Below are 25,895 nucleotides of genomic sequence, written 5' to 3'. Positions count from 1 at the left end.
GCTTAAATATTCCTGTTCACATGTGGATCTCTACTGTATAAGATTTCTAACATTTGCTGAATCATGGTTAGGGCCCAAGAATGTCTAGGTGGGGGGGGGGACTTTGAGTTTACTTTTAACTTCCTTTAAAACAACAGCTTGTTTAAAAATGAAAACCAATCTTACAGAAACAAGAAACAGGGAATGTTAAAGCTGGAAAGGGCTATAGTTGAAATTTTTCATTTTACAGATGAAAAGTCAGTTTCTTCATCTGTAAAATGAAAGGGTTGGGAGAAATGAGATTGAATATCTTCCACTTCTGAGAATGCATAACATCTAGAAAGGCTAAATGGTGCCCAAAGTTGCACAGCTGGTCTGTGCCAGACTTGGAAAGTAGATTTGGTTTCCAGGATTCTCTTTATGGCTGTGAGTCAATTCTGTATTTTAAAAAGTTTAGTCAGCCCAATTGTTTGACACAATGCAGATAAATATCCATCTTACCAAGTTGGTTTATTTTTCTATTTCAGTCACTTTTCCTGTGTCCTGGGATGTCACCAGCCACAGAAGGAGCAAAGCCTTAACACAACACAATTGTGCTTGGAGCTGACTGAACCACTCAACAGAATGCAACAAACTTGGCCTTTACTGTTGGGACCAAAGAACAATGGATGCAATGTGTTTAAGCATGCAGATTTGTGCAAAAGTGACATGAAATGGGACCTGAGCATTAATATCCATATATGGGCAGAAGAGAACAGCCTTAATTAACTAGAAACCACTTATGGGTTGAAAATATTTCATCTTGAGTTCATGCTTCCCATGGCTACCAAGGAACCCCTACATTTCCTTGGGGGCTGTGAAAGCATAGCATGAAATCTTCCAGCAATGACTAGTGGCTAGGTTGTCTTCAACCATGAAGATGGAGCAGTCTGCCCCTCCACACTACTCTGGCACTCTGATTCTGTAATCTACACTGTGAGTTCCTAATCTGAGACCTACTTTTATTTCATCTTCTTCCAGGAAGTAAGTCAATATCATGCATTAAAAATTATTTTTCCTACCTCATATGATAAAATAAAACAGGTAAAAAACTTGGAAAAATATTTATACCTTATAGAGAAAAGTTAGTATCCCTAATATATTAAAGACTTCTAAAACTTGAAAAATAAAGACTAACAACCCTATTGGGAAAAAAACACCTTATAAACAATTCATTTTCAGGAAAAAAATACAGATGTCTCTTAAACATATGAACAAATATTTAACCTTACTCATAATAAGAGAAGTACTAAGTCAAACCAGAGGGAGATACAAATCTTCACCTACTATAACTAAACAACCAAAACTGTGATAGAATACTGCATTGACAAAGCTGTGAAAAATACGTACTGTTATATGTCACTGGTGTGAATGCAAAATGGTACAAACTTTATGGAGAGGAATTTGGCATCTAAGAAAATTACAAACATATTTACCTTTTAACCTGTTTCTAAATCTATACCAAAGAAACACTAGCAAAAAGTGAAAGACTATTTATTTTAATGTTATTAGTTGGAACACCATTCACAATTGCAAAAGACAAGAAAAAACTAAATGTCCATAAATAGACAATGGGTTGAATAATATATGGAGTACTCTGCAGTTATAAAAGAGGATGAGAGATCTTTATATATTGCTCTCCAAAATATTGTTAAAGAGTAAGGTAAAGAACTATGAGTACAGTAGTATATAGTAGAGTATGTATATGTTTGTGTATTTAAAAAATTTTTAATGTTATTTATTTTTGAGAAAGAGGTAGACAGAGCATAAGCAGAGGCAGAGAGAGAGGGAGACAAAGAATCCGAGGCAGGCTCCAGGCTCTGAGCTGTCAGCTAGAGCCTGACGTGTGGCTCTAGCCCAACAACTGCAAGATCATGACCTGAGCTGAAGTCAGATGCTTAACCAACTGAGTCACCCAGGTGCCCCTGTTTGTGTATTTACTTAGATTAAAAATGGAAGGATAAATGAAAAACCACCCAAAATGGTTGAAGAATTAGGGTAGAGGGGACAGGAATAGAAACTAGATGTCTCTTATTTTGTTTCATAGTTTTCATTTTGGAATTCTGTAGCTATTTAATCTAATTTTATAACAAAATTTTAAAACAGTTTTTAACTAAAATGAAACAAATGAACAGTATTGTATATTCAGAATATACAATCTACGGGGGAATTATTTCAAGAGCTCTTAAAACAGTAATTTTTAACTGTTCATCACTAGTGAGATACTCAAAGGTTTAAAAGAACCACAATGAAATCTTAAGCAGCTTTCAATAATCATATTTTTAATAATGTATACTATAATTTTGAAAATATTTATTTTAAGGAAATTAAAAAATATTAATGTAATAAGAAAAAATCAGGCAGAATAAAAATTAAAATAAAAATTTAAGGCATTAATTAAAATTTCTGTAATCCTAAATTTGAGCTGAAAATATTAATATAAGTTTATGATATTATTTTTCCTCTAAAACAAATAAAAATATCTAGAAACAATGACCATCCATTAGGAACAAAAACCCCTAATGCCCAAATGTTTACTTTGGTCTCTAAATAAATTTCCCTCTTATAAAGAGCCAAGGCTTCTTGGAGAAATGGCCGGTGCCAAGTCAGGGTACAAGAAACACACAAAATAAGGTTGGAACATCTAGTCCTACTCAAAAACAATAAATCTATGAAAGACCATTGGGTCATGACAAAAGAATATAGGAGAAACTTGAAGAAGCTCCCAGTTGTTAAGTACGAGTATTCTGAACATCAAAGAGAATAATGACAGCAAAAGATCAAAATGCATCAACCATATTAAAATCCATGTGTTAATACTTTCAAAAAGAAAAATCTCTTTAGTCATATGTGGAGGATGCTAATGAAATAACTCATTATTTTGAAAATTAGTAAATAAAGGAAAAGTATCATTTATCCTGCTTCTTTGTTCAAATGATATCACATGGTACTACATAGTTGATCTGGAAAGCTGCTTATTTATAGGAAAGTACCAGGTAATAGATACAGAAGGTAGGAAAGAATTAGCATACCACTAGTTTGTAACCCCTAGTTAGTACTGGACTAACTAAGCAGTAACCATCAATGGATACTAAAGGCATTAGTGAAAATGGAGAATGCTAAAAGGTAATCCTTCCCAAACTTTTTTTTTTTAATGTTTTATTTATTTCTGAGAGAGAGAGAGAGAGAAAGAGAGAGAGCGAGCAGGGGAGGGACAGAGAGAGAAGGAGACACAGAATCTGAAACAGGCTCCAGGCTCTGAGCTAGCTGTCAGCACAGAGCCCGACATGGGGCTCAAACTCATGAACCCTGAGATCATGACCTGAGCCGAAGTCAGACGCTTAACCAACTGAGCCATCCAGGCGCCCCCCAAACTTCAATGTGTATGTGAATCACTTTAGGATACTGTTGAACTCTAGAATCCAATTCAGTAGATCTGGGGTTGAGCCTAAGGTTCTGATTTGTAACAAGCAAACACATGATGCCATTATCACTGGTCAGAGGGCTATTCTAAAAAAAGACAAAATAGCCCCTGACATTCAGGAGCTGGCCTACTATTATTATCTGGGTCTTGGTGTTCTGCTGAAAGCAAACAATTTCACAGAGCAACATCAGACAAGGTCACTCTGTGATCACAATGGCTCAACACAAAAACAAAAATACTGCAGAATAGGGGCACCTGGGTGGCTCAGTTGATTGAGCATCCAACACTTGTTTTTGGGTCAGACCATGATCCCAGGGATGTGAGATCAAGCCCATGGTAGGCTCCATGCTCAGCATGGAGCCTGCTTATGATTCTCTCTCTCTCTCTCTCTCTCTCTCTCTCTCTCTCTCTGCCCCTCTCCCCAACTTGCATATGCGTGCTCACTCTCTCTAAAATAAAAACCCCAAAACAAAAATAAATAAAAAAATAAAACAGCCCAACAACAAAACAATACTTTATAATCATATCTCAACAGAAATAATGAACACTATCCAAACTACAAAATTGACCAAACATCCTCCTACCTTGGCTATTCTAACTGACCACTACTACTTTACCAATTTTAACTTTAGGCTTAATCTAGTCTTCCCTCATTCTAGGTAAGACTTACTAAAATGTCCAGTCATTCTTGCTTCCTGAAAGCATTTTATCCAGAGCAAGCTCCAATTCCTTAAACCCTCCCTAAAATCACCAAACATTTGCCTGAGCCTATAACAAGTCCTTTCTAACACCCTCTGAGAGGTCTCATGTTTCCTGTGGTATGAATTTTCTCTCATTATAACATGTTATAAACACATCTTGTTTCACTATAGGTGTGTTCTGGTGGGTTTTGTTGGAGTAGCTGTAAGCAGTATGGTGAGTCGGGTTGACAGCTGAGTCACTAATCACTATGTGGTGTTTTGCTATAGAAACTCACAGCACCACCTATAAAGTAATCGTGCCAAAAAAGGTGAACGTGAATCTCATTAAGCCTCTAGATTTAACCATCAGTTTTATAAGAAATATGTGCTATAGAGGAACATATTAAGGGGTCATATTCAATTCAACCACAAGGAAAATTGCCATTTCCCCCCCAACAAATAACTGACAAAAAGAAAAGATGGAAGAACATATAAATTAAAAGAGACTCAATAGTCACATTAATCACTTGTAATGTGTAGTCCTTATTTGGCCTGAATTTGTATAAACTATTACACAAATAATGATAATTACAAAAAAGCAATAGGAGATATTTGAAGAAACACTAGCTCTATGATAAAAACAAGGCGTAATTATAAATATTTTTAGGTTTCATAATGGCAATGCTCATTTTTCAAAATGTTTATAAATAAAATGATATAATGTCTGAGGTTTGTTTTAACATAATCCAGTTGTGATGAGAGGGAGTGCAGGGGTGGGTATTTATTTCTTTTCCTTTTTTTTTTTTAATCACTTACAGATATGTCAACTGCAAATGAAAAGGAATGAGGAATTATTCTATGTAGACACAAGTGATGGTGTTTAGGGAAACATTTAATATAAATATTTGATTCTTAAAAAGAAAAAAAAAAAGACCACAACATACTATTTGAGCAATTACCTGGATCTGTAGCAGACATTAGTGAACCAAAAAACAAACAGTCGGTGAAATGGAAGTCTCCATTTTTCAACTGGCCAGCATATACCATAGCTTTCACAAAGCCATACATAATTAACCTGTTGAAGAGAAAAATAAGATCTTCAAACATCAAGCTGAATTCTGCGCAAATGCACACTGTATCATAGGTAATATTCTAATGTGCTTCCTGAATAAGCATCATGCACAAATTATCACCATTCTGCCAATTCATGGCCATGCTAGCTCTCAGTACCTTGCTGAAATTTCTTGACTATGAAAGACACTTTTACCAAGTATCCCAACTCTTTCACCTGGCAAAAGGTAACAATATTTTCTAGTATATTTTGATGAAATTAAATAAATCTCAAGGATATAAAAAAGAATCTGTCAAATATGTCATAGCAAATTATGCCCACAAATACAGCAGCTGGGTTAACATCTGTACACGGATTGCTTTTCTGTTTTCATTGTTTTATGTGTTAGGGGTGTTTGAAAAGTGTTCAGATTTCAAGTCTGTCACTGCTATGAGAAGGATATTGGTCACACAAAGTGCACTCAGTCAGCCAATTACGCTACAGTAGATGGGTCTTCTACTACTGCTAGTGTCAGGACACTTCCACCCTAGGTAGAGAATCACTGCTAAGTTAGAGCTCTTGTGACTTCAATACATTGTTGGAAATGAATCCTGAAAGGTTTATGTTTTGATCTTCCAAGGATAGCCATTCTTTTCATGAGATTATAATATGTTTATAAACTTACCAAATCCACAATGGAACACAGATTGTCTATATTGCTCATCATTTGCCACCCCATAACTTTTAAATTGTATTTAATTGTTTAACTCACTGATTTCTGTCAACATCCTACTAGAGGAAATACAGAGATTGGTGAACTGAACCATAGTAAAATCACTATAAGTGACTCCAAGAGTCTTTAGAAACTGTATACCTTCAGACCAATAAATGGGTGCTTAAATACTCAAATGCATTGAAAGTTAATTTCTTGAAAAATGTTCTAAGGTTGTGAGCATGGCTAAAAAGACTAGAAATCAGATATCAGAAATTATAACATAAATGAGAATATATTTTAAGAACAAACCTCTCCAATTAGAAAATATTTCAGACACATCTGCATTCAAATTCAGGTTCTACCACTCACTAGTTATATGGTTTTAGAACATTAATAAAACTTTCTGAGCCTTAATATCCTGATTAATGAATCTGTGACAACAATAATAGTTAGCCCATAGAATTGTTTTAAGAATTACCTGAGATAAAATTGAAGACGACACAAAGAAATGGAAAAACATTCCATGCTCGTGGATTGGAAGAACAAATATTGCTAAAACGTCATTACCACCCAAAGCAATCTACACATTCAATGCAATCCCAATCAAAATTGTACCAGCATTCTTCTCAAAGCTAGAACAAACTATCCTAAAATTTGTATGGAACCACAAAAGATCCCGAATAGCCACAGTAATATTGAAGAAGAAAACCAAAATGGGAGGTTATCACCATCCCAGACTTTAGCCTCTACTACAAAGCTGCCATCATGAAGACAGTAAGGTAATGGCACAAAAACAGATACATAGACCATTGGAATAGAATAGAGAACTTTGAATTGGACCCACAAATGTATGGCCAATTAATCTTTGACAAATCAGGAAAGAGTATCCAATGGAAAAAAGACAGCCTTTTTAACATATGGTGTTGTGAGAACTGGACAGCAACATGCAGAAGAATGAAACTAGATCATTTTCTCACACCACACACAAAAATAAACTCAAAATGGATAAAAGACCTGAATGTGAGACAGGAAACCATCAAAACCTTAGAGGAGAAAGCAGGAATCAACTTCCTGAACCTCAACCGCAGCAATTTCTTACTTTTCACATCCCCAAAGGCAAGGGAATCAAGAGCAAAAATGAACTACTGGGACCTCATCAAGATAAAAAGCTTCTGTACAGCAGAGGAATCAATAAAACTAATATGCAACTGACAGAATGGGAAAAGATAGTTGCAAATGACATATTAGATAAAGGGCTAGTATTCAAAATCTATAAAGAACTCACCAAACTCCCCCCCCCAAAAAACAAATAATCCAGTGAAGAAATGGGCAGAAGACAAGAACAGACACTTCTCTAAAGAGGACATCCAGATGGCCAATAGACACATGAAACAATGCTCAGCGTCCCTCAGCATCAGGGAAATACAAGTCAAAACCACACTGAGATACCACCTCACGCCTGTCAGAGTGGCTAAAATGAACAAATCAGGAGACTCTAGATGCTACAAGGATGTGGAGAAACAGGCACCCTCCTACACTGTTGGTGGGAATGTAAACTGGTACAGTCCCTCTGGAAAACAGTGTAGAGGTTCCTCAAAAAGCTAACAATAGAACTCCCCTATAACCCAGCAATAGCACTGCTAGGAATTTACCCAAGGGATACAGGAGTGCTGATGCACAGGAGCATATGTACCCCAATGTTCATAGCACACTCTCAACAACAGCCAAAACATGGAAAGAGCCTAAGTGTCCATCAATGGACGAATGGATCAAGAAAATGTTTTTTATCTATACGATGGAATACTACATGGCAATGAGGAAAAAGGAAATCTGGCCATGTGTAGCAACATGGATGGACCTTGAGGGTGTTATGCTGAGCGAAATAAGTCAGGCAGAGAAGGACAAATACAATATGTTTGCACGTATAGGAGGATTAGGAGGAACTTAATGGAGGACCATGGGGGAGAAGAAAGGGCGACATAGTGGGGGAGAGGGAGAGAGGCAAACATGAAAGACTCTTGAATACTGAGAACAAACTGAGGACTGATGGGTGTGGGGGAAGGGGGGCGATGGGCATGGAGGAGGGCACTTGTGGGGATGAGCACTGGGTGTTATATGGAAACCAACTTGACAATAAACTATTTGTTTTTTTTTTTTTAAATATTTTTTTATTTATTTCTAGGAGAGAGAGACAGCGTGAGCAGGGGAGGGTCAGAGAGAGAGAGACACAGACTGTGAAACAGGCTCCAGGCTCTGAGCTGGCAGTCAGCACAGAGCCCGACGCGGGGCTCGAACCCACACACCGCGAGATCATGACCCAAGCGAAAGTCGGACGCTTAACCGACTAAGCCACCCAGGCGCCCCAACAATAAACTATTTGTAAAAAAAAAAAAAAAAGAATTAAAAATGACTTGTTCCATATATCAAAGAAGCCATTATATTGGGTAAAATAAAAAAAAATATATGCTACCCAGACTTGGCAATATCATATAGAAAATAGAAGACTCTTACACTATTGATTGAAATGATAAAAGTCTTAAAGTATTATTTTTTTTATATTCTATAGCTTATTAAATGGTTGCCTACAAATTTATGCCCAAATTAATCAAATATATACCAGAAGGTGTGTATTCAGAATATTTCAGATTTCTGTTTTTTGTAAAAGTAAAAACTTCAAAGTTTTTATATACATATAAATGTCCAGTGACTAAATTACAAAACACATATATTTGGGTAATATGCAATTGATAATACTATGTACAAGATTAAATATTAGACTTAGAGGGGCGCTTGAGTGGCTTGTTCAGTTTAGCATCCGACTTCAGCTCGGGTCATGATCTTGCCATTTGTGAGTTTGAGCTCCACCTCAGGTTCTGTGCTGAGACAGCTCAGAGCCTGGAGCCTGCTTTGGATTCTGTGTCTTCATCTTTCTCTGTACCTCCCCCATTTGTGTTGTCTCTCTCTCTTAAAAATAAATGAACATTAAAAAAAATGTCAAATATTAGACACAGAAAAGTAAACTGATAAAGCAAATTACAAAGTGGTAATAAATAAATTACAATTTTATAAAAATTGAACATACTTAGGCATATATATAAACAGAAAAAGACCAGAATTATATAGGCTAGAATGTTAATAGTAGGTATATAATAGAATTAAATGTGACTACTTTTCTATTTACTTTTCTGCATTCTTCCAGTTCTTTTAAAAAATAGTAATAATAAAAATAAACTGAAACATACATTCATTTTGTCACTTAATCCTCCAAATTATATGAATTAGGGGCTGTTCTTATTCCTTTTTACAGTGAGAAAAATAGTACTCAGAGAGGTTAAATAACTTGCCTAAGTTCACAGAAGTTCGCTCTCAAGAGCCATGGATTTGAATCCAGGCAGTTGGATGCCAAAGCCCACATCATTTGATACCAACTTTATAAAGCTTTTGAATTGCTTTGAAATCTGGAGAAACACACATAACTCTTCACATACACACACACACACACACACACACACACACACACACACACCCCTACACACATGATTTGTTTGTTTATTTACTCCAAATCAATCCCGGGACAAAAATAACTATAATTCTAATATCTTACTTGAGATAATACCAAAGAAGGAGAGAAAAAAAGTCCAGTTCAGTACAAGCTCGATACTAATAACAATGGTCATCATCACTGGTAATTATAACAATCCAATAACTAGTGTGTATATACTACTGCTACACCCTCCTTTATAAATGGTAGCTATTGTCATTGTTGCTACATATTATTAATAAAAACTAGTTATAACTATGTTAACTGGGAAGCTAAAAAATAAAACCATAACTACTATATTCTCACATAGAGGTATATTCTTTCAGCACTTCACAGGAAGTACTTCAGATGGCTCATGATACAGGGAAGATGTGGTTTGATGAGGAGAGGGAATCTGGTTAAAGTCTAATGCATGCAGTGCTGTGAAGATGTTGGACCTGTGGTTAGTGACAGCCTGGGTTACAGGGATGGGGAGAAGCAGAAGTGCCTCATAAAAACCAGAAATGTTGATAATTTGATTTTAACAAATAATCCACTTAGTGCTACTATTCTTTGAAATGCAAAGTGCTTGTGCTATGGAGAATCCAATGGTAGAAATTCATAATCTCCTCTCAAAAAGTAGAGTATTACAGGATGGCAGCCATGTCACTGATACTAATAGAAAGCATTGGGGAAAAGAGAATTTTGGGAAATGCCCAGCATAGTATCCCCCCATAATTACTTTATTATTTATGACATGTGTACTGGCTTAAAATTTCATGAGCTTATTTTATACTATTAAATCTCCACACCTATAGACTTGTGAAAATGTTTCAAAACAGAAAGTTCCAGAAGGCTCAATTGCTTTGATGATTTTTAAGTATGCTGCCTTAATCTCTCTCAGTATTTTTAAGAAAGAATTAATCTTCTTTAAAAAAATAGTCGTGATCAAGCAATGAATAGATCTACTGGAAAAAGCAGTGTTTTGAACTACTAGAGATAGGCTGGGGGAGTTGTCAGTTTGGAGAGGCAGCTGTGTGGACCAGTCCCATTAGCTGTTGGAAGAGCCACATCACTGCCTGTGAAAGCATGTGAAACAGGCCACTGCATGAAACTCTGCAGTGGGAAAACCCAGAACCAACAGGTTATGAAAGCAATATGAAGATTGCAATTTACATCTATACATTTCTACACCTATATATTTCTGATTTCTATACCCATACATTTTCCTTAGTTGCCTGTTCACATTTTATGGATAGTTTGTATCTCACATTTTCTTTATTTTTTTCTGGGGCATGCCTTCAAGAGCAATACCCCACTAGAGAAGTCATAATTTCTTTTTTTTTAATTTTGGCTTTATTGAGATACAGTTAATATATAAGAATATATAAATTTAAGGTATACAATGTCATGATATATGTATACTGCATATTGCAAAATGATTATCCAATAAAGTTAGATAACATATCCATCACCTCACAAGTATAATATTTGTGTGTGGTGATAAATTTTAAGATCTACTCTTTTACCAATTTTCAAATATTCAATATGGTATTATCAACTATAGTCACCATGCTGTGCATTACATTCCCAGAACTTACTCATTTTATAACTGGAAGTTTGTACCTTTTGATCATCTTCACTCACTTCTTCTACCCACACTCCCTACTCCTGGCAACCACCAATCTGCTCTCTGTTTCTATGAGAGAATAAATAATTTGTTAATGCTAGGCTAGATGGGGTTGGGAGGATATTCTAGCCAAATTCATTTATTCATTCACCCATGCATTCATTAATTTTCTTACTGACTCATTCATAAAGCAAAAAAATTACCAAAAAATATAATTCCTCCTCTGAGGGAGCTTGTGTTTTATTAGAAGAGTCAGACATTTAATAGCTAATTTATAATTATTTTATTAGTATTGTGCCCAAATCTTATGAGGAAAAGTATAGTTTGCACATGTGCACATTTCTCTAGCTGGAGAACATTACAGGGGGATTTTATCTTATGGAAGAGATAACAGGTTCAACTTTAGAAATGTTAAGATTTGAGCAGCGAGTGAGACTGATATACACGTTTGGATCTCAACAAAGGACTGGCTCAGGACACAGACTGAAGAGCAGACACTGTGTGGTATATGTTATTGCAGCCTTAGGTATGCATGAAAGTCTGAAGAGAACATAAAGTGGAAGAGGCCCATGATGGATGTGTGGGTCCAGTATTGAAGATGAGGTAGAGACAGTGAAGTAGCCAGCGGAGGGCAAGGATCAGTCAGAGATGTGAAAGGAAATCTAGTAGAGTGTCATAGGAGTCAAGAGAAGAAAGAGTTTCAAGAAGGCATTAATAAATAGGGTTGGATGTTGTCAACAGGACCATTTGTTTGGTGTCATTAGGAGTGTGGAAGCTCATGTGAGGTTAGAATGGGTTGAAAAGCCTATGGAAAATGAGGAAATTAACACAGGCAACATACCGCACTCTTTGACGGTAGTTTGACGGAGAAGTTTGACTACAAGTGAAGCCAGGTCTGTCTCCAGACAGAGAAGGGGTTTGAGGTGAGACTTAATCATAAAGAGGTGAGGAAGAAGTTGTGAAGTAGTTCACATCTCATGGTGGTTCACCAATAAGAGACACAAACAGTAATTCTGGTTTATCAAGATTATTGGCATGAGGTGATGAGTCTGACTTTGGGCAGAATTATACAGGCTTTAGAGGGTCTGTAGGACAATAGGCTCCTATAGGTGTCAAAGGGATGATTCTCTTTTTTTGTCACTGTTTTGTCACTTTACAAAGTCCTATGAGAAATGCAAAGATAAGCCAGACATGATTTCTACCCTCCAGAAGAAGACACAGGTCACCTATATAAGCAGAACACATGACAGAAAGTGCTAAGTATCCTGGAAGAGCTGTAAATTAAGTGCATTGAGTTCACAGAGGAGAAGAAGCTATCTTTACTTGGGGACTCATGATAGGCTTAATCCTTTCTTCTCTCAAAGGGTTGGAGGGAGACAGGTTTTAGAGGAAAAGGCAGCTTGCATTCGGCTTTTCTGTCCCTAAGTGGAAAGGGGAAGCTGGTTAGGTAATGGGATGGTGGTCGAGGGAAGGAGAACAATGAGGGGAGGTTTCATTGTCAGGAGCATAAGTGTGTATATTAAGGTTGGGAAATTCTATACTTAAGACATCTGACTACTCCAAAATTTTGTTTGCAACAACCACAACAACCACACCCGTACATTTTTTTTTTTCTATCTCTGGCCTCTATTCTCTTCTGAGCTGCCAACCACCCTATAGAAACTTGACTTTTTTCAAGTCATCTATCTGCCAGGGAGTAGTAGGCTCTCTGGTCCTAAGATTTTAATAAGGCTGTGGTAGGAATAAAAAGTGGGGGAAGGAAAGAGGGAACAACCATCTTAAGACTTGTTGAGTACCCACTCTGTGCCAGGCCCTATGTTAGTGCATTTTATATATTTTTCAATCTACACACACACACACACACACACACACACACACACACACACACCAGCTAGGCAGCCAACATGATTCTTATTTTATAAACAAGAAAGCCCAGCAAGTAACAGAAGTTAAATTTAAATATGTGTTCCTTCCTACTTTTTACTATTGGACACTAAGTAGAAAATTTAAGATATCTTTGCCTTGGCTTCATAAATTTAACAAGTCAGCTACTATATATTCTTTTTTCCTGATAGAATGCCTTTGACATGATATTATATTGGGAGTAGCTCTTTGAGAGTTAGGAGTGGCCCAGGAGACCTTCCTTTTAGGCCTTTAGTTAAACCCTAAAAGGAGATGGAAAGCATGTGCTTTCCATGATTTTTCTTTTAAGCCAGTTTTATATCTGGCTTCCTGTGAGCCTGAAGTGGCCGCCACCTTTTTTTTATTCAAGAATAGAAAGGCTGCAGAGAAGAGGTTGTGATGAAATACACTACTTTTTAACCATGGCTGGAGTCTAAGGATCTGGGACCTTGGGTAACTTGGAGCAAAATCAAGTGAGTTCATTTCCCAAATTCTCTACTGCCCACCTGCCTGTCAACTTACCACCTTACTGGGCCTTTCCTGGAGGTTTCACTTACCCATGAATTTTTGTGATAATTCCTGCTTCTATAGCAACTTATGCAATTGCCTGCAGAGAATCAATCCCTCTTCTGTAAAGTAGTGCAAGATTTGTAGAAGAGTGATATAAATCCCAAGCTTGAATGTGCAATGGGCATAAATTGCAATGTTGACCTGTACTAAGAGGTACAAATCTACTGAAAGCTGAACCAAACACAGGTGAGAGCTTAACTGGGCATACTGATTGTGTACCTACTCATAGCTACTATCTGGTGGTGTTCTGGCTCATTCAGGGGTGTAAGCGAATCACTTCTGAGAAGATTTAGAAGGAGCAATGAAGGCAGTGTGGAGCTTAGCCATACTCACTCAAAGACAGCCTGCACCAACATCCTGGGATGTGTAGTAAAATTCTCTGAGTAACCTGAGTTCCTCACTTCTTTCTACTCCCAGTTCATCCTGCCTTCTTCTCCTTTCAGAAAACCATGCTTAGTGTCCCCTGGATATAATCACTGCTTTCTTTCCTCTATTCTATCAATTTGTATCCCCACTGTTCCTCTGGTGTGATTTACAAAGCTCTTTCCTTTATTTCATCGAGGTCTTAGATTCCAGCCATGCATTCTTTGTTTGCCATCTTATCTGGCTAATTTGAAGAGAACACATCTAGGCTGTTCTGCCTTCTTCCCTTTCTGTTCCCATCTCCATTCTATGCACATATTACCCAGCCTTACTAGATGCTAAGAATTACAAAGATAATCATATGTGGCTTCTGTCCTCTAGGAGCTCACAGCTCAGGAGGAGGAATAACTTGTATGTATAAATGGCTGGACTCCTATGTGAAAAGCTGAAGATTCAGTAAGAGAGCTAAAGGTAGAGTGATATGGGTTTCAAAGGAGGAAGGGAGAAAATGGTCTGAGGAAGAAGGTATTGGAGATAAATATTTCTTGAAAGGCAGACGGGGTCAGACCTGAGTCGTGGTAGAATAAGGGAGAGGGGTAGTCACCACAGGAAAAGGTAACATGGGCCAACAAAACAAGTGGGTAGTAACAGACAAGGCATTCACAGTGAAGGCTGGATAATTCAATGTGATGAATTCTTCCGCTATGTATTGTTACATAGTCTATTCAATGGTTCTCAAATTTTGCTACATACCAGAATCACATAGAAAGCTTTGAAAATCATGATGCCAAGGTTATAACATGGGCCAAGTAGATCAGAATCTCTGTGGATGGAATCCATGCATCAGTATTATTAAAAGTTCTTCCATTGTTCTGATATGTAGCCAGGATCTAGAACATGCATTCTAAACCACTGTATCTTGTCTCTAATGTTCAGACCAATCACCTGGGGATAATCAGGTCTGCAGTAGGATCCAGGATTCTGTATTTTTAATGAGCTCCTAGATGGGGTCAATGCTTATTGGCCATAGGCCATGCTTTGAGCAGGCAACTCTATATGAGGACTGTGTTAACTAAGTAAAATGGCTCAGCCATCTGTGTGCATTCTGGCTCTGATGGTAAACTCCTTAATATGGCAGCACTTTGAATTATCAATAGTTTGCCTGAGATGCAATTAGGTTACAGGTTCAAATACAGAAAGCACATACTACCTACTGCTTGGTGACTTGGTATCCTTTATGGATGAAAGACGAGGATTACTGGATAGCATGTAAAGATTCAAGGGGCTATTAGCTCTTGGCTCTAATTTGGAACTCCTTGTAAAACAAAATGAAAATGGGGTAGGGACCAGGGACTGAACAGATGTCTTAACGACTACAATGTAAAATTTAACAGACTTTTATTATGTCTGTGATCTGTAGATCCACAGAGACTTCTTTCCCTAGGTACAGAGACCCACCTTTCTCTGCTACAGAGAAAGCACTGTGATTGTTTTGGTCTTTTCTGAGGCTGGTAACTGCAAAGTCCTACCAAGTTTCCAAAAGTGGTGAAGGGAATCCTCAATCTTTTCTTTTTAAATATTTTTAAGAATCCTAGAAGAAACTGCTTATTTGTTAAATGTAGTATTTTGCTGGTTAAAATGAGACAAGTTGTTTTTTTGCTTTGGGATGAACTATATCAACTCAGAAGCTCTGACTGGCAGTACAAAGGTGTGTATGTATGTGTGTGTGTATACATACATATACACATACATACATATAGTTTTTATTAATAACAAGAAACTTGCACAAAATATCTCAAAGTATGAAATTCATTCAGGCTAAAGTAGCAAGAGAGGCTTTTGCTGCCTTGTACATGTGAGCCCTTGGACACTACTTTTCACTTGAAAGACACAAGTACAACTGTTACCTCATTTGTTCTCACTGTTCCTGAAAGGTGGATAAAATCAAGGTCCATTATTTTCCTTTCACAGATGAAGAACTGCGACAAGGACCTTAGAAGCCTACCTACCACCTTATAGCCATTACTCTGTTTTTTTTCAAGTGTGAAACTGAAACACTTGTTGGAATCAGTTGGTTAGATCAGGGGGAAGAAAACTTAAAAATTATTTAACTCAGGGGAGCCTGGGTGGCTTAGTCGGTTAAGCTTCCGACTTCAGCTCAGGTCATAATCTCATGGTTTGTGGGTTCGAGCCCCATGTTGGGTTCTGTGCTGACAGCTATCTCAGGGCCTGGAGCCTGTTTTGGATTCTGTGTCTCCCTCTCTCTCTGACCCTCCCCTGATCACGCTGTCTCTCTCTCTTTCTCTCTCCCTCAGAAATAAATTAAAAAAATTGTTTTTTCAAATTATTTAACTCAGAATACCTATTTAAAAATCTAGAAACCAAAGGGCACCTGGGTGGCTCAGTCAGTTAAGTGACCAACTCTTTTGTGTGTGTGTGTGTGTGTTTTATTTTTTTTAATTTTAATTTTTTTTTTACGAATAGTTTATTGTCAAATTAGTTTCCACATAACACTCAGTGCTCATCCCCACAAGTGTCCTCCTCCATGCCCATCCCTCCTCCCCCCCACATCCATCAGTCCTCAGTTTTTGTCAGCATTCAAGAGTCTCTCATGGTTTGCCTCTCTCCCTTTCCCCCACCATTTCCCCCCTTCTTCTCCCCCTTGTTCCTCCGTCAAGTTCCTCCTAATCCTCCTATACGTGCAAACATATGATATTTGTCCTTCTCTGCCTGACTTATTTCGCTCAGCATAACACCCTCAAGGTCCATCCAGGTTGCTACACATGGCCAGATTTCATTGTTTCTCATTGCCATGTAGTATTCCATGCTATAGATAAACCACATCTTCTTGATCCATTCGTCCGTTGATGGACACTTAGGCTCTTTCCATGTTTTGGCTATTGTGGAGAGTGCTGTTATGAACATTGGGGTACATGTGCTCCTATGCCTCAGCATTTCTGTATCCCTTGGGTAAATTCCTAGCAGTGCTATTGCTGGGTCATAAGGGAGTTCTATTGTTAGTTTCCTTAGGAAACTCCACACTGTTTTCCAGAGGGACTGTACCAGTTTGCATTCCCACCAACAGTGTAGGAGGGTGCCCGTTTCTCCACAGCCTCGCCAGCATCTAGAGTTTTCTGATTTGTTCATTTTAGCCACTCTGACAGGCGTGAGGTGGTATCTCAGTGTGGTTTTGATTTGTATTTCCCTGATGAGGAGGGATGCTGAGCATCGTTTCATGTGTCTGTTGGCCATCTGGATGTCCTCTTTGGAGAAGTGTCTGTTCATATCTTCTGCCCATTTCTTCACTGGGTTGTTTGTTTTTCGGGGGTGGAGTTTGGTGAGTTCCTTATAGATTCTGGATATTAACCCTTTATCTGATATGTCATTTGCAACTATCTTTTCCCATTCCGTTGGTTGCCTATTAGTTTTCTGGGTTGTTTCCTTGGCTGTGCAGAAGCTTTTTATCTTGATGAGGTCCCAGTAGTTCATTTTTGCTCTTGATTCCCTTGCTTTTGGGGATGTGTCAAGTAAGAAGTTGCTGCGGTGGAGGTCAAGGAGGTTGTTTCCTGCTTTCTCCTCTAGGGTGTTGATAGTTGCCTGTCTCACGTTCAGGTCCTTTATCCATTTTGAGTTTATTTTTGTGCATGGTGTGAGAAAATGATCTAGTTCATTCTTCTGCATGTTGCTGTCCAATTCTCCCAACACCATCTGTTAAAAAGGCTGTCTTTTTTCCATTGGATATTCTTTCCTGCTTTGTCAAAGATTAGTTGGCTGTATTAAGTGACCAACTCTTGATTTTGGCTCACGTCATGATCTCAGTGTTTGTGAGTTCGAGCCTTGCATCAGGCTCTGAACTGACAGAATAGAGCCTGCTTAGGATTCTCTCTCTTCCTCTCTCTCTCTCTCTCTCTCTGTCTCTGCCCCTCCCCACTTCAAAATAAATAAACTGGAAAAAAAAAGTCATTAAAAAAATTTAGAAACCATGATCCATCCAAGTTAATGACCTGGTCAAAATTATACTGAATTTGGCTGGTAGCAAGACAGGACTGGAATACCAATTTTCTCCTAAAGAGATTTTGCCAGAACTGGTAGTTTTCATAGATTCTCTGCTGCCTGGAATTTTAGGAAAGGGAATAAACCCTGTGATTTGAAGATAACTTGCTAATTTATTATTCCCAGAAAATTTCCATCTCCTTTTAATATTCCCTAAAGCATGTTTATGGTCTTCAATTCTACCACTTGGAGCTCTAAAGCTGATGGCTGGTTGCAATAAAATGTAAATAACAAGAAAATGCAACTCTCTGGATTTTCCCCAATCAGATAAATCTTCCAGAAATTTTCCAGGAAGCTATAAATAATGCAGACATTTAAAACATATTTAGCTCAAATTAAGATGTTACACTATTTACTATTTGACTGATGGCTTTAAGATATATTATCATTATTGATGACAAGATAGAACGAACAACTTATCTTCTGAGTGATGAAAATCAAATATTAAGTTTGCCTTGATTCTTCTTTTTCAATCATTTTGATAAATTTTCGATAACTTTTTGATCTAGAATGGAAGTTTAAAATCGCCTGTTTTGCTTATGATGCATGTAATACAAGGTATTACTTGAAATTCCTTTGTCATTGTAAAGTGAAGTTCTTTTTAACATTTAACATTTTAAATAACTTTTCAGAGCAGACAGACTATTCTTATGGGCTTCTCTTCTAATAACAAGGCTTACCCACTATTCAAATAAAGAAGAAATCACCAAAATTCTCTTTAGAGAACAACAAAATAAAAGATTTACAACCATAAAGTAGTTATTCACTCATAGATCCTGAACTTTGAGACCATTACTCCTGTAAACCACTCCAGCAACACAAGTATCTGCTAAAGAAGGCCATTTGGTTTATTAAATCTTATTACTGCCAACTGTCTCTGGCATAATATTAACTGACCAGACTCCAGGGCTAGATGTACATGGGGTCATCCTTACCAATATATGGAAACTTTTCTGACAATCACTCAGTCATCTGATCTACACAACATTAGACAATTAATATAACTTACTCTTCACCTATGTCCTTACTTCCTTATCTACTAACCTCCATCCACCTGACTTATGGACTGGTTTTACACTACTAGATATTAAGCTGAAATGTAGACAGTTCTTCATGTCCCAATTTGATCTGAGTTGAATGGACTTTGAATTTAGCTGTAAGACAGAAGTTAGTAGAGTGAACCACCTGTAGATGAGGGCCAGGTAAATTGGCCAATAATTAATGATTTCATTTCTTAACAACTCTATTCTTCTGGAAAACAAAGCACATATTATTATCTAGTATGATTTCATCTTTAAGGACATAATGCAGAAGGAATAAGTGCCTTCTTGCTTATAAAAATGAGGTTCAGAGGAAGAGGATGGAATCAATTTTATTTAGTCAGCCATACAATGTATTTTTAATTGAGTGCCTACTATATGCCTAGTGCCTGGTAGGGTTCTGTGCATAAAATTGGGGGGGGGGAGGTAATGGGCAGCCTGCTCAGGTATGTAGAGATAAAACAGACTGTTAACATCTAGCATAAGTGCCTCTACCAATTTCTAGCTCTTTGACCATAGGCAAGTTACCTATTTAATCATTTCCCAGTTTCCTTGCCCATAAAGTAAGCATAACAATAGTCACCCTTTTGTGTTATTACCAAAGAATCACTGTTGAATGATCCAAGGGGGTCCTTAGATTTTTCAGCTATTACTTTTGTTGGGAAACACAAAAGGCTATTTAGCATTAATCTCTGTTTCAGAGAACCAGTGAATTGACAAAGGCTCAAATTCAGAGCTTTCAAGAGAAGCCTTTAATAAGTTGTTTTCAACATAGAAATATATGTTTTCATCTATTTCTGTATAGAAAGTTGATGCAACATCGCTGGAAAAAGATTATCCTTTAAATGATTCTTCATACTTGATCTATTGTGGCACATATCAAAGAGACCAACTTCATGGCAACTATGGTTAATGATGGTGTACTGTATATTTGAAAGTTGCTAAGAGAGTCAATCTTAAAAATTCTCATCACAAGAAAAAAACTGGCAACCATGTATGATGATGAATGTTAAGTAGACTTATCGTGGTATAATTTTACAATATATGCAAATATTGAATCATTATGTTGTAGTGAAACTATTATTATATGTTAATTATACCTCAATGAAAAAGACAGAAAGTGGCAGAAAAACAAACAAAACAAAAAACCCACTCCAAAAAACAAACAAAACACAAAGACACCAATTTTTCTAATACCAACACATCTAATCTCAGGTCTCCCTGAAGAAAGGAGTCAAGAAACCAAGCAGAAGATGGTGAAGGCATGTTTTCCAGGAAGTCACAAATAGCTTAACTGGTATAGTCACCCACATACTAAAAATATTCAAGCAATATTACAAAGTTCCCAAAACCCAGTGAAGTGACAAGAGAAAATAATAAAAGACAGATCTATGGCAAAATGAGTAGTAGAGATAAGAGACCTGGATCAATGGAAGTATATTTGTGGAGACCTTGAGACACTAATTCCACTGTATTCAACACTGAACAGATCTTAGCTAAAACACTTTCTCATTCAAAACAACCATTTGGAAAATGCCTGCCATGATACTAAGGGGTTAGAAACATGTTAGAGGGGTAAGAGGTGTAGAGTTGGGTTTGGTATCTGACAGAAGGCCAACAAGCAACATGGCACCAGAGTTCAGAACTAGAAGGTGATCAGGGCACCTGAGTGGCTGAGTTTGTTTAGCGTCTGAGTCTTGATTTTGGCTCAGGTCATGATCTCATGGTTTGTGGGTTCAAGCCCTACATCAGGCTCTGTGCTGACAGTGCAGAGGCTGCTTGGGATTCTGTCTCCCCCCTCTCTTCCTGTCCCTCCCTTGCTCACTCCCTATCTCTCAAAATAAATAAACATTAAAAAAAAATGAACCTGAAGTTGGTCATAAGGAAGAGAGAAAGAGGATTTAATCTGTTACCCCAGAAACCCAGGAAAAAAGGAGGAGGGGTGGGCATTACAAAGAGTTAAATCAGCCTATTGAAAATCTGTCCAAAGAACGAGTTGGAAATGCACTATTGGAGTTGGTTAGTTTCCTTCCCTTAAATCTTCTATAAAAAAATACTGGTTTACTCCATTAAAAAAAAAAAAAAAAAAAAAAAAAAAAAAAAAAACAAAAAAAAAAAAAAAAAAAAAAAAAAAACCCAAAACAAAACAGGTAAATTTGAGGACGTAAACTTGGGGATATGGAACTAAATGAATTTTAAGGTGATTTTAAGCCTTAAAACTTTATGATTTTATAAAAATCTGAAGGAAAAAATAAAAGCAAAGACCAAGAGAAAAGATGAAAACTTTGTAATTGACAATATTTCCTACAATTTAATCAGTTATCAAATTAAAAATAAAGACAGTTTGACAGGACCTAAAATTGGTGCCAGGAACTCATTATTTTAACCAGCACTCCTTTCCTAACTTGACAGTAGCTTCTTCACAAATGCTTGGCTTGGGATTAGAGTGAGAACAGATGAAGCTATCCCTGTCCATGTCAAATACCTCAACTTTCTCAGGAGATAGGAGGAGGAATTCATAAAACTCATTTAACTCCTTGAGACTGGGAATCAACTCATTTTGCTTCCCCAGATAACACTAAACATGGTGTCTAATAGCCTCTCTATCACATATAATACCAAGACTCTTATTTTGGCTTCTAGGAGGATCCATAGGCACCTCAAACTCACTAGCTCTGAGCCTGAATATAGGATTTTATCCAGAATCCAGATATTACTCCAGTGTCTCTTGTCTTAGCTAAGGCACCAATTCCTACTCAAAAAACTGGAGGTCATCGTGGACAGATCTCTATCTTCTCACTGCCTTCCTCCCCATATGCAGTCCATCACAAAACTGCTATTTTATCTCTTGAAATGGTTTCAAATACATCCACTATCTAGTCCAGGCTAACACTACATCTCTTCAGGATATTTCTATGTCTGCTAAAATTGTGTCACTGTATCCCTTCACTTTCTGCCAAAGTGTAGTCAGAATCATTTAAAAATACAAATCTGACCATGCATCTCCATGCTCCAGATCTTTTCATGACTTCCAATTGCTCTTAGATCAATGAGAAAATCCTTGTGGGTGATTCTTCTTTTTCACATCCATTCTCCATCCTTTCCACCCTGCTCTGTGTTTCAAGAGGCTAATTTGTATGGACTGCTTCAGTAGACTCCCTTATTTCCTGGGTTTTGGTTAAATTTGATAATGCAGGTGAAAAAACAATGACAAGAGATCAAGAGTGAGTAATAAGATTAAGTCTGGGGTATTTACTCTATATGGGCTCTTGATGTCCTTTAGTCAAAGGTCACAGCTCCACTCATTTGGTCCTGTACGCACAACTCTCTTTTCAGGTTCCAGTACCACTTCATCCCTTTCCCCTTCAGATAATGGTGCCCCACTGTTACTAACCATGGGGAAATGGATGACCCCTTATGGTTTTTCTTTGCTCTGCCCATATCTTTTAACTAGTCCTCAAACATCACTCAAAGAAACTATTCAAGGAATTCTAAACTATTCCTCCAAAAGTCATATCTGTTCAGTAGAATCTTTTATAATGGCTATACTTCCTCATAGCACTCACCACAGAATTAATCAATTAGTTCTATAACTGATTATCTAATGTCTGTCTTTCCTGCCTAGATGAGAGCAGGGAACATTTCTGTCTTAGTCTATCTCCAAATCCCTACAGCACTTACACATAGGTGCTCAATAGCTATTTATCAAATAAAAGGGATGGTGAGAATGAAGATGAGAAAAGACAGGAGGACCAGGGCAAGAGTGAAAGGGCCCTGGTCGGAGTGACCAGAATCGTCACAAAGCAAGGACTCCCACACTGCAAGGCCAAGAAGTAAGGGAAGTACAGACTATTCCCTCACTGTCGTAGAAAAGCTGGGGAAGTCATGACATCAAAATATTGCTTGGCAAGATACATCTTACAGGGTATCATATATTAAAGAGGGTATCTTCAATCAAATGTATTTTAAAAATGTGAGAGGTTTATACCCAAAAGAGTAAGTCATTTTTTTTCACCTCAACATGAAAGTATTTTTATTTGTATATGCTAATTATACTAAGTATTAATTTACTTTATCCAAACTCCTTGTTTTTCAGAGGTAAACTCTCAGAAGTTTTGCAGAATATGACTTACTAAACCAAACTAAGGATTTTTCTTTTTTGACTTATTTTTTATAATGTGGTCTAGTGTTTTAAACTGCATGATCACTGCTAAAATATTTATGCTTGGAAACTTATATGGATGAGGTGGCATAAGTGTTTTTTAAGTGTTTTTGTCGGTTGCTTATAATTTAAAGGCATATTTTTTCCCTTAAGATTAAAGTGTCTTCAGTGACAAGTGGACTCCCCACTGTAAAAAAAGAAAGTATATTTTTTTCCCTAAATGGACAGAGAGTGAGGAATAATAAAGTGACCATTACTTAAATGAGGCTAAAAGATGATTTAGCGATTCTGGTTTCACTACATTTTTTTTACTATTCTGTACAGAGTTTCTAGTACCTGACAGACTATGAGTCATTTCTTCACCTGTAGAGATGGATTTACATCCAGGAAATTCTAAGATGACTCCCTCAGTTGGAGACAGGCTGTAGCAAATACCTGAGTAGCTGAAGAAAGATTGGCCTTGAAGAAAGTAACCTCTGACAATTTGTAATTCCCTTTCTACCAAATCTTTATTACAGAACCTCAGAAGAAATGGTCCTCTGAGGACTTCTCTGTGGTCAGATTTTCTTTTGTTTTTAATAACAAGTTAGTTAACATATAGTGTAATAATGGTTTCAGGAGTAGAATTTAACAATTCATCACATACATATAACACCCAGTGCTCATCCCAACAACTGTCTTCCTTTAAAAAAAATTTTTTTTATGTTTATTTACTTTTGAGAGAGAGAGAGACAGAGTGTGAATGGGGGAGGGAGAGAGAGAGAAAGAGACACAGAATCTGAAGCAGGCTCCAGGCTCTGAGATGTTAGCACAGAGCCCGATACAGGGCTCAAACCCACAAACTGTGAGATTATGACCTGAGCTGAAGTCAGACACCCAACCAACTGAACCACCCAGGCACCCTGCAACATGTGTCCTTAATGCCCATCACCCATTTAGCCCAACCTCCCACCGACCTCCTCTCCAGCAACCCTCAGTTTGCTCTCTGTATATGAGTCTCTTATGGTTTGCCTCCCTCTCTGGTTTTATCTTATTTTTCCTTCCCTTCCCCTATGTTCATCTGTTTTCTTTATTAAATTACACATGAGTGAAATCATATGATATTTATCTTTCTCTGATTTATTTAGCATAGCATAATACATTCTAGTTCTATCCATGTTTCAAATGGCAAGATTTCATTATTTTTCATTGCTAAGTAGTATTCCATTGTATGTATAGGTATGTATGTGTGTATGGGTGTATATATGTGTATATATATATGTGTATATATCACATCTTCTTTATCATTCTATATCATATCTTCTTGACCACATCCATTCATAAGCTGATGCACACTTGGGCTCTTTCCATAATTTAACTATTATTGGTAGTACTGCTATAATCATTGGGGTGCATTGGCCCCTTCAAATCAACACTTTTATATCCTTTGGATAAATACATAGTGATGCAATTGCTGGGTCATAGGGTAGCTCTATTTTTAATTTTTTGAGGAACCTCCATACTGCTTTCTAGAGTAGTTGTACCGGTTTGCATTCCCACCAGCCGGTGCAAAAGGCTTTTTTTCTCTGCATCCTTGCCATCATCTTTTGCTTTCTCGGTTGTTAATTTTAGCCATTCTGACAGGTGAGGTGGTATCTCATTATGCTTTTGTTGATAAGTGATGTTGAGCATCTTTTCGTGTATTGGCTAGCCATCTCAGTGTCTTATTTTGAAAAGTGTTCATGTCTTTTGCCCATTTCTCCACTGGATTATTTGTTTTTTGGGTGTTGAGTTTGATAAGATCTTTATAGATTTTGGATACTAATCCTTTATCCAATATGTCATTTGCAAATATCTTCCCCCATTCCATCAATTGCCTTTTAGTTTTGCTGATTGGTTCTTTTGCTGTGCAGAAGCTTTTTTTTTTATCTTGATGAGGTCCTGATAGTTCATTTTTTGCTTTAGTTTTCCTTGCCTCAGGAGACATGTCTAGTAAGATGCTGCAGCTGAGGTAAAAGAGGTTGCTGCCTGTTTTCTTTCCTCTAGGATTTTGATTGTTTCCTATCTTACATCCATTTTGAGTTTATTTTTGTGTATGGTATAAGAAGGTGGTCCAGGTTCATTATTCTGCATGTCACTGTCCAGTAAGATAATGTCTTTATTTCTATTGGATATTCTTTCCTGCTTTGTTGAGGATTAGTTGGTGATACATTTGTGGGCTCGCTTCTGGGTTCTCTATCCCTTTTTAAAGTTTTTTAAATGTTTTATTTATTTTTGAGACAGAAACAGAGCATGATCGGTGGGGGGGAGGGCAGAGAGAGAGAGGGAGACACAGAATCTAAAGCAGGCTCCAAGCTCTGAGCTGTCAGCACAGACCTCAGCACGGCTCTGTGAAAACCATGAGATCAGTCCTAAGCCAAATTTGGATGCTTAACCAACTGAGCCACCCAGGTGCCCCTCTATCTCTTTTTTAAATGTTTGTTTATATTTATCCCCAAAAGCAAGGGAATCAGGAGCAAAAATGAACTATTGGGACTTCATCAAGATTAAAAGCTTCTGCACGGTAAAGGAAACAGTCCATAAAACTAATAGGCAACCGACAGAATGGGAAAAGATAGTTGCAAATGACATATCAGATAAAGGGCTAGTATCCAAAATCTATAAGGAACTCACCAAACTCCACACCCGAAAAACAAACAACCCAGTGAAGAAATGGGCAGAAGATATGAACAGACACTTCTCCAAAGAGGACATCCAGATGGCCAACAGACACATGAAACGATGCTCA

At 37.4% G+C, this 25,895-nt stretch overlaps 1 protein-coding gene across 1 annotated transcript in view; it reads right to left on the bottom strand.

Moving 5' to 3' along the window:
* Positions 1 to 25,895, bottom strand: part of LOC120224552 (sodium/hydrogen exchanger 9-like) — a gene marked incomplete at its 5' end in the record, with an annotated part of 402,148 nt that overhangs the window by 290,040 nt on the left and 86,213 nt on the right. The window contains 1 exon segment of the mRNA XM_039222819.1: positions 5,082 to 5,197. Coding sequence (XP_039078750.1) covers positions 5,082 to 5,197 — 116 coding nt within the window.

Source organism: Hyaena hyaena, unplaced genomic scaffold (genome assembly GCF_003009895.1).
Source record: "Hyaena hyaena isolate Hyena2069 unplaced genomic scaffold, ASM300989v1 scaffold_1200, whole genome shotgun sequence".
Classification (NCBI taxonomy): domain Eukaryota; kingdom Metazoa; phylum Chordata; class Mammalia; order Carnivora; family Hyaenidae; genus Hyaena; species Hyaena hyaena.
Note: the sequence above shows the minus strand (reverse complement) of the source record. Positions and strands in the feature narration are given on the sequence as shown.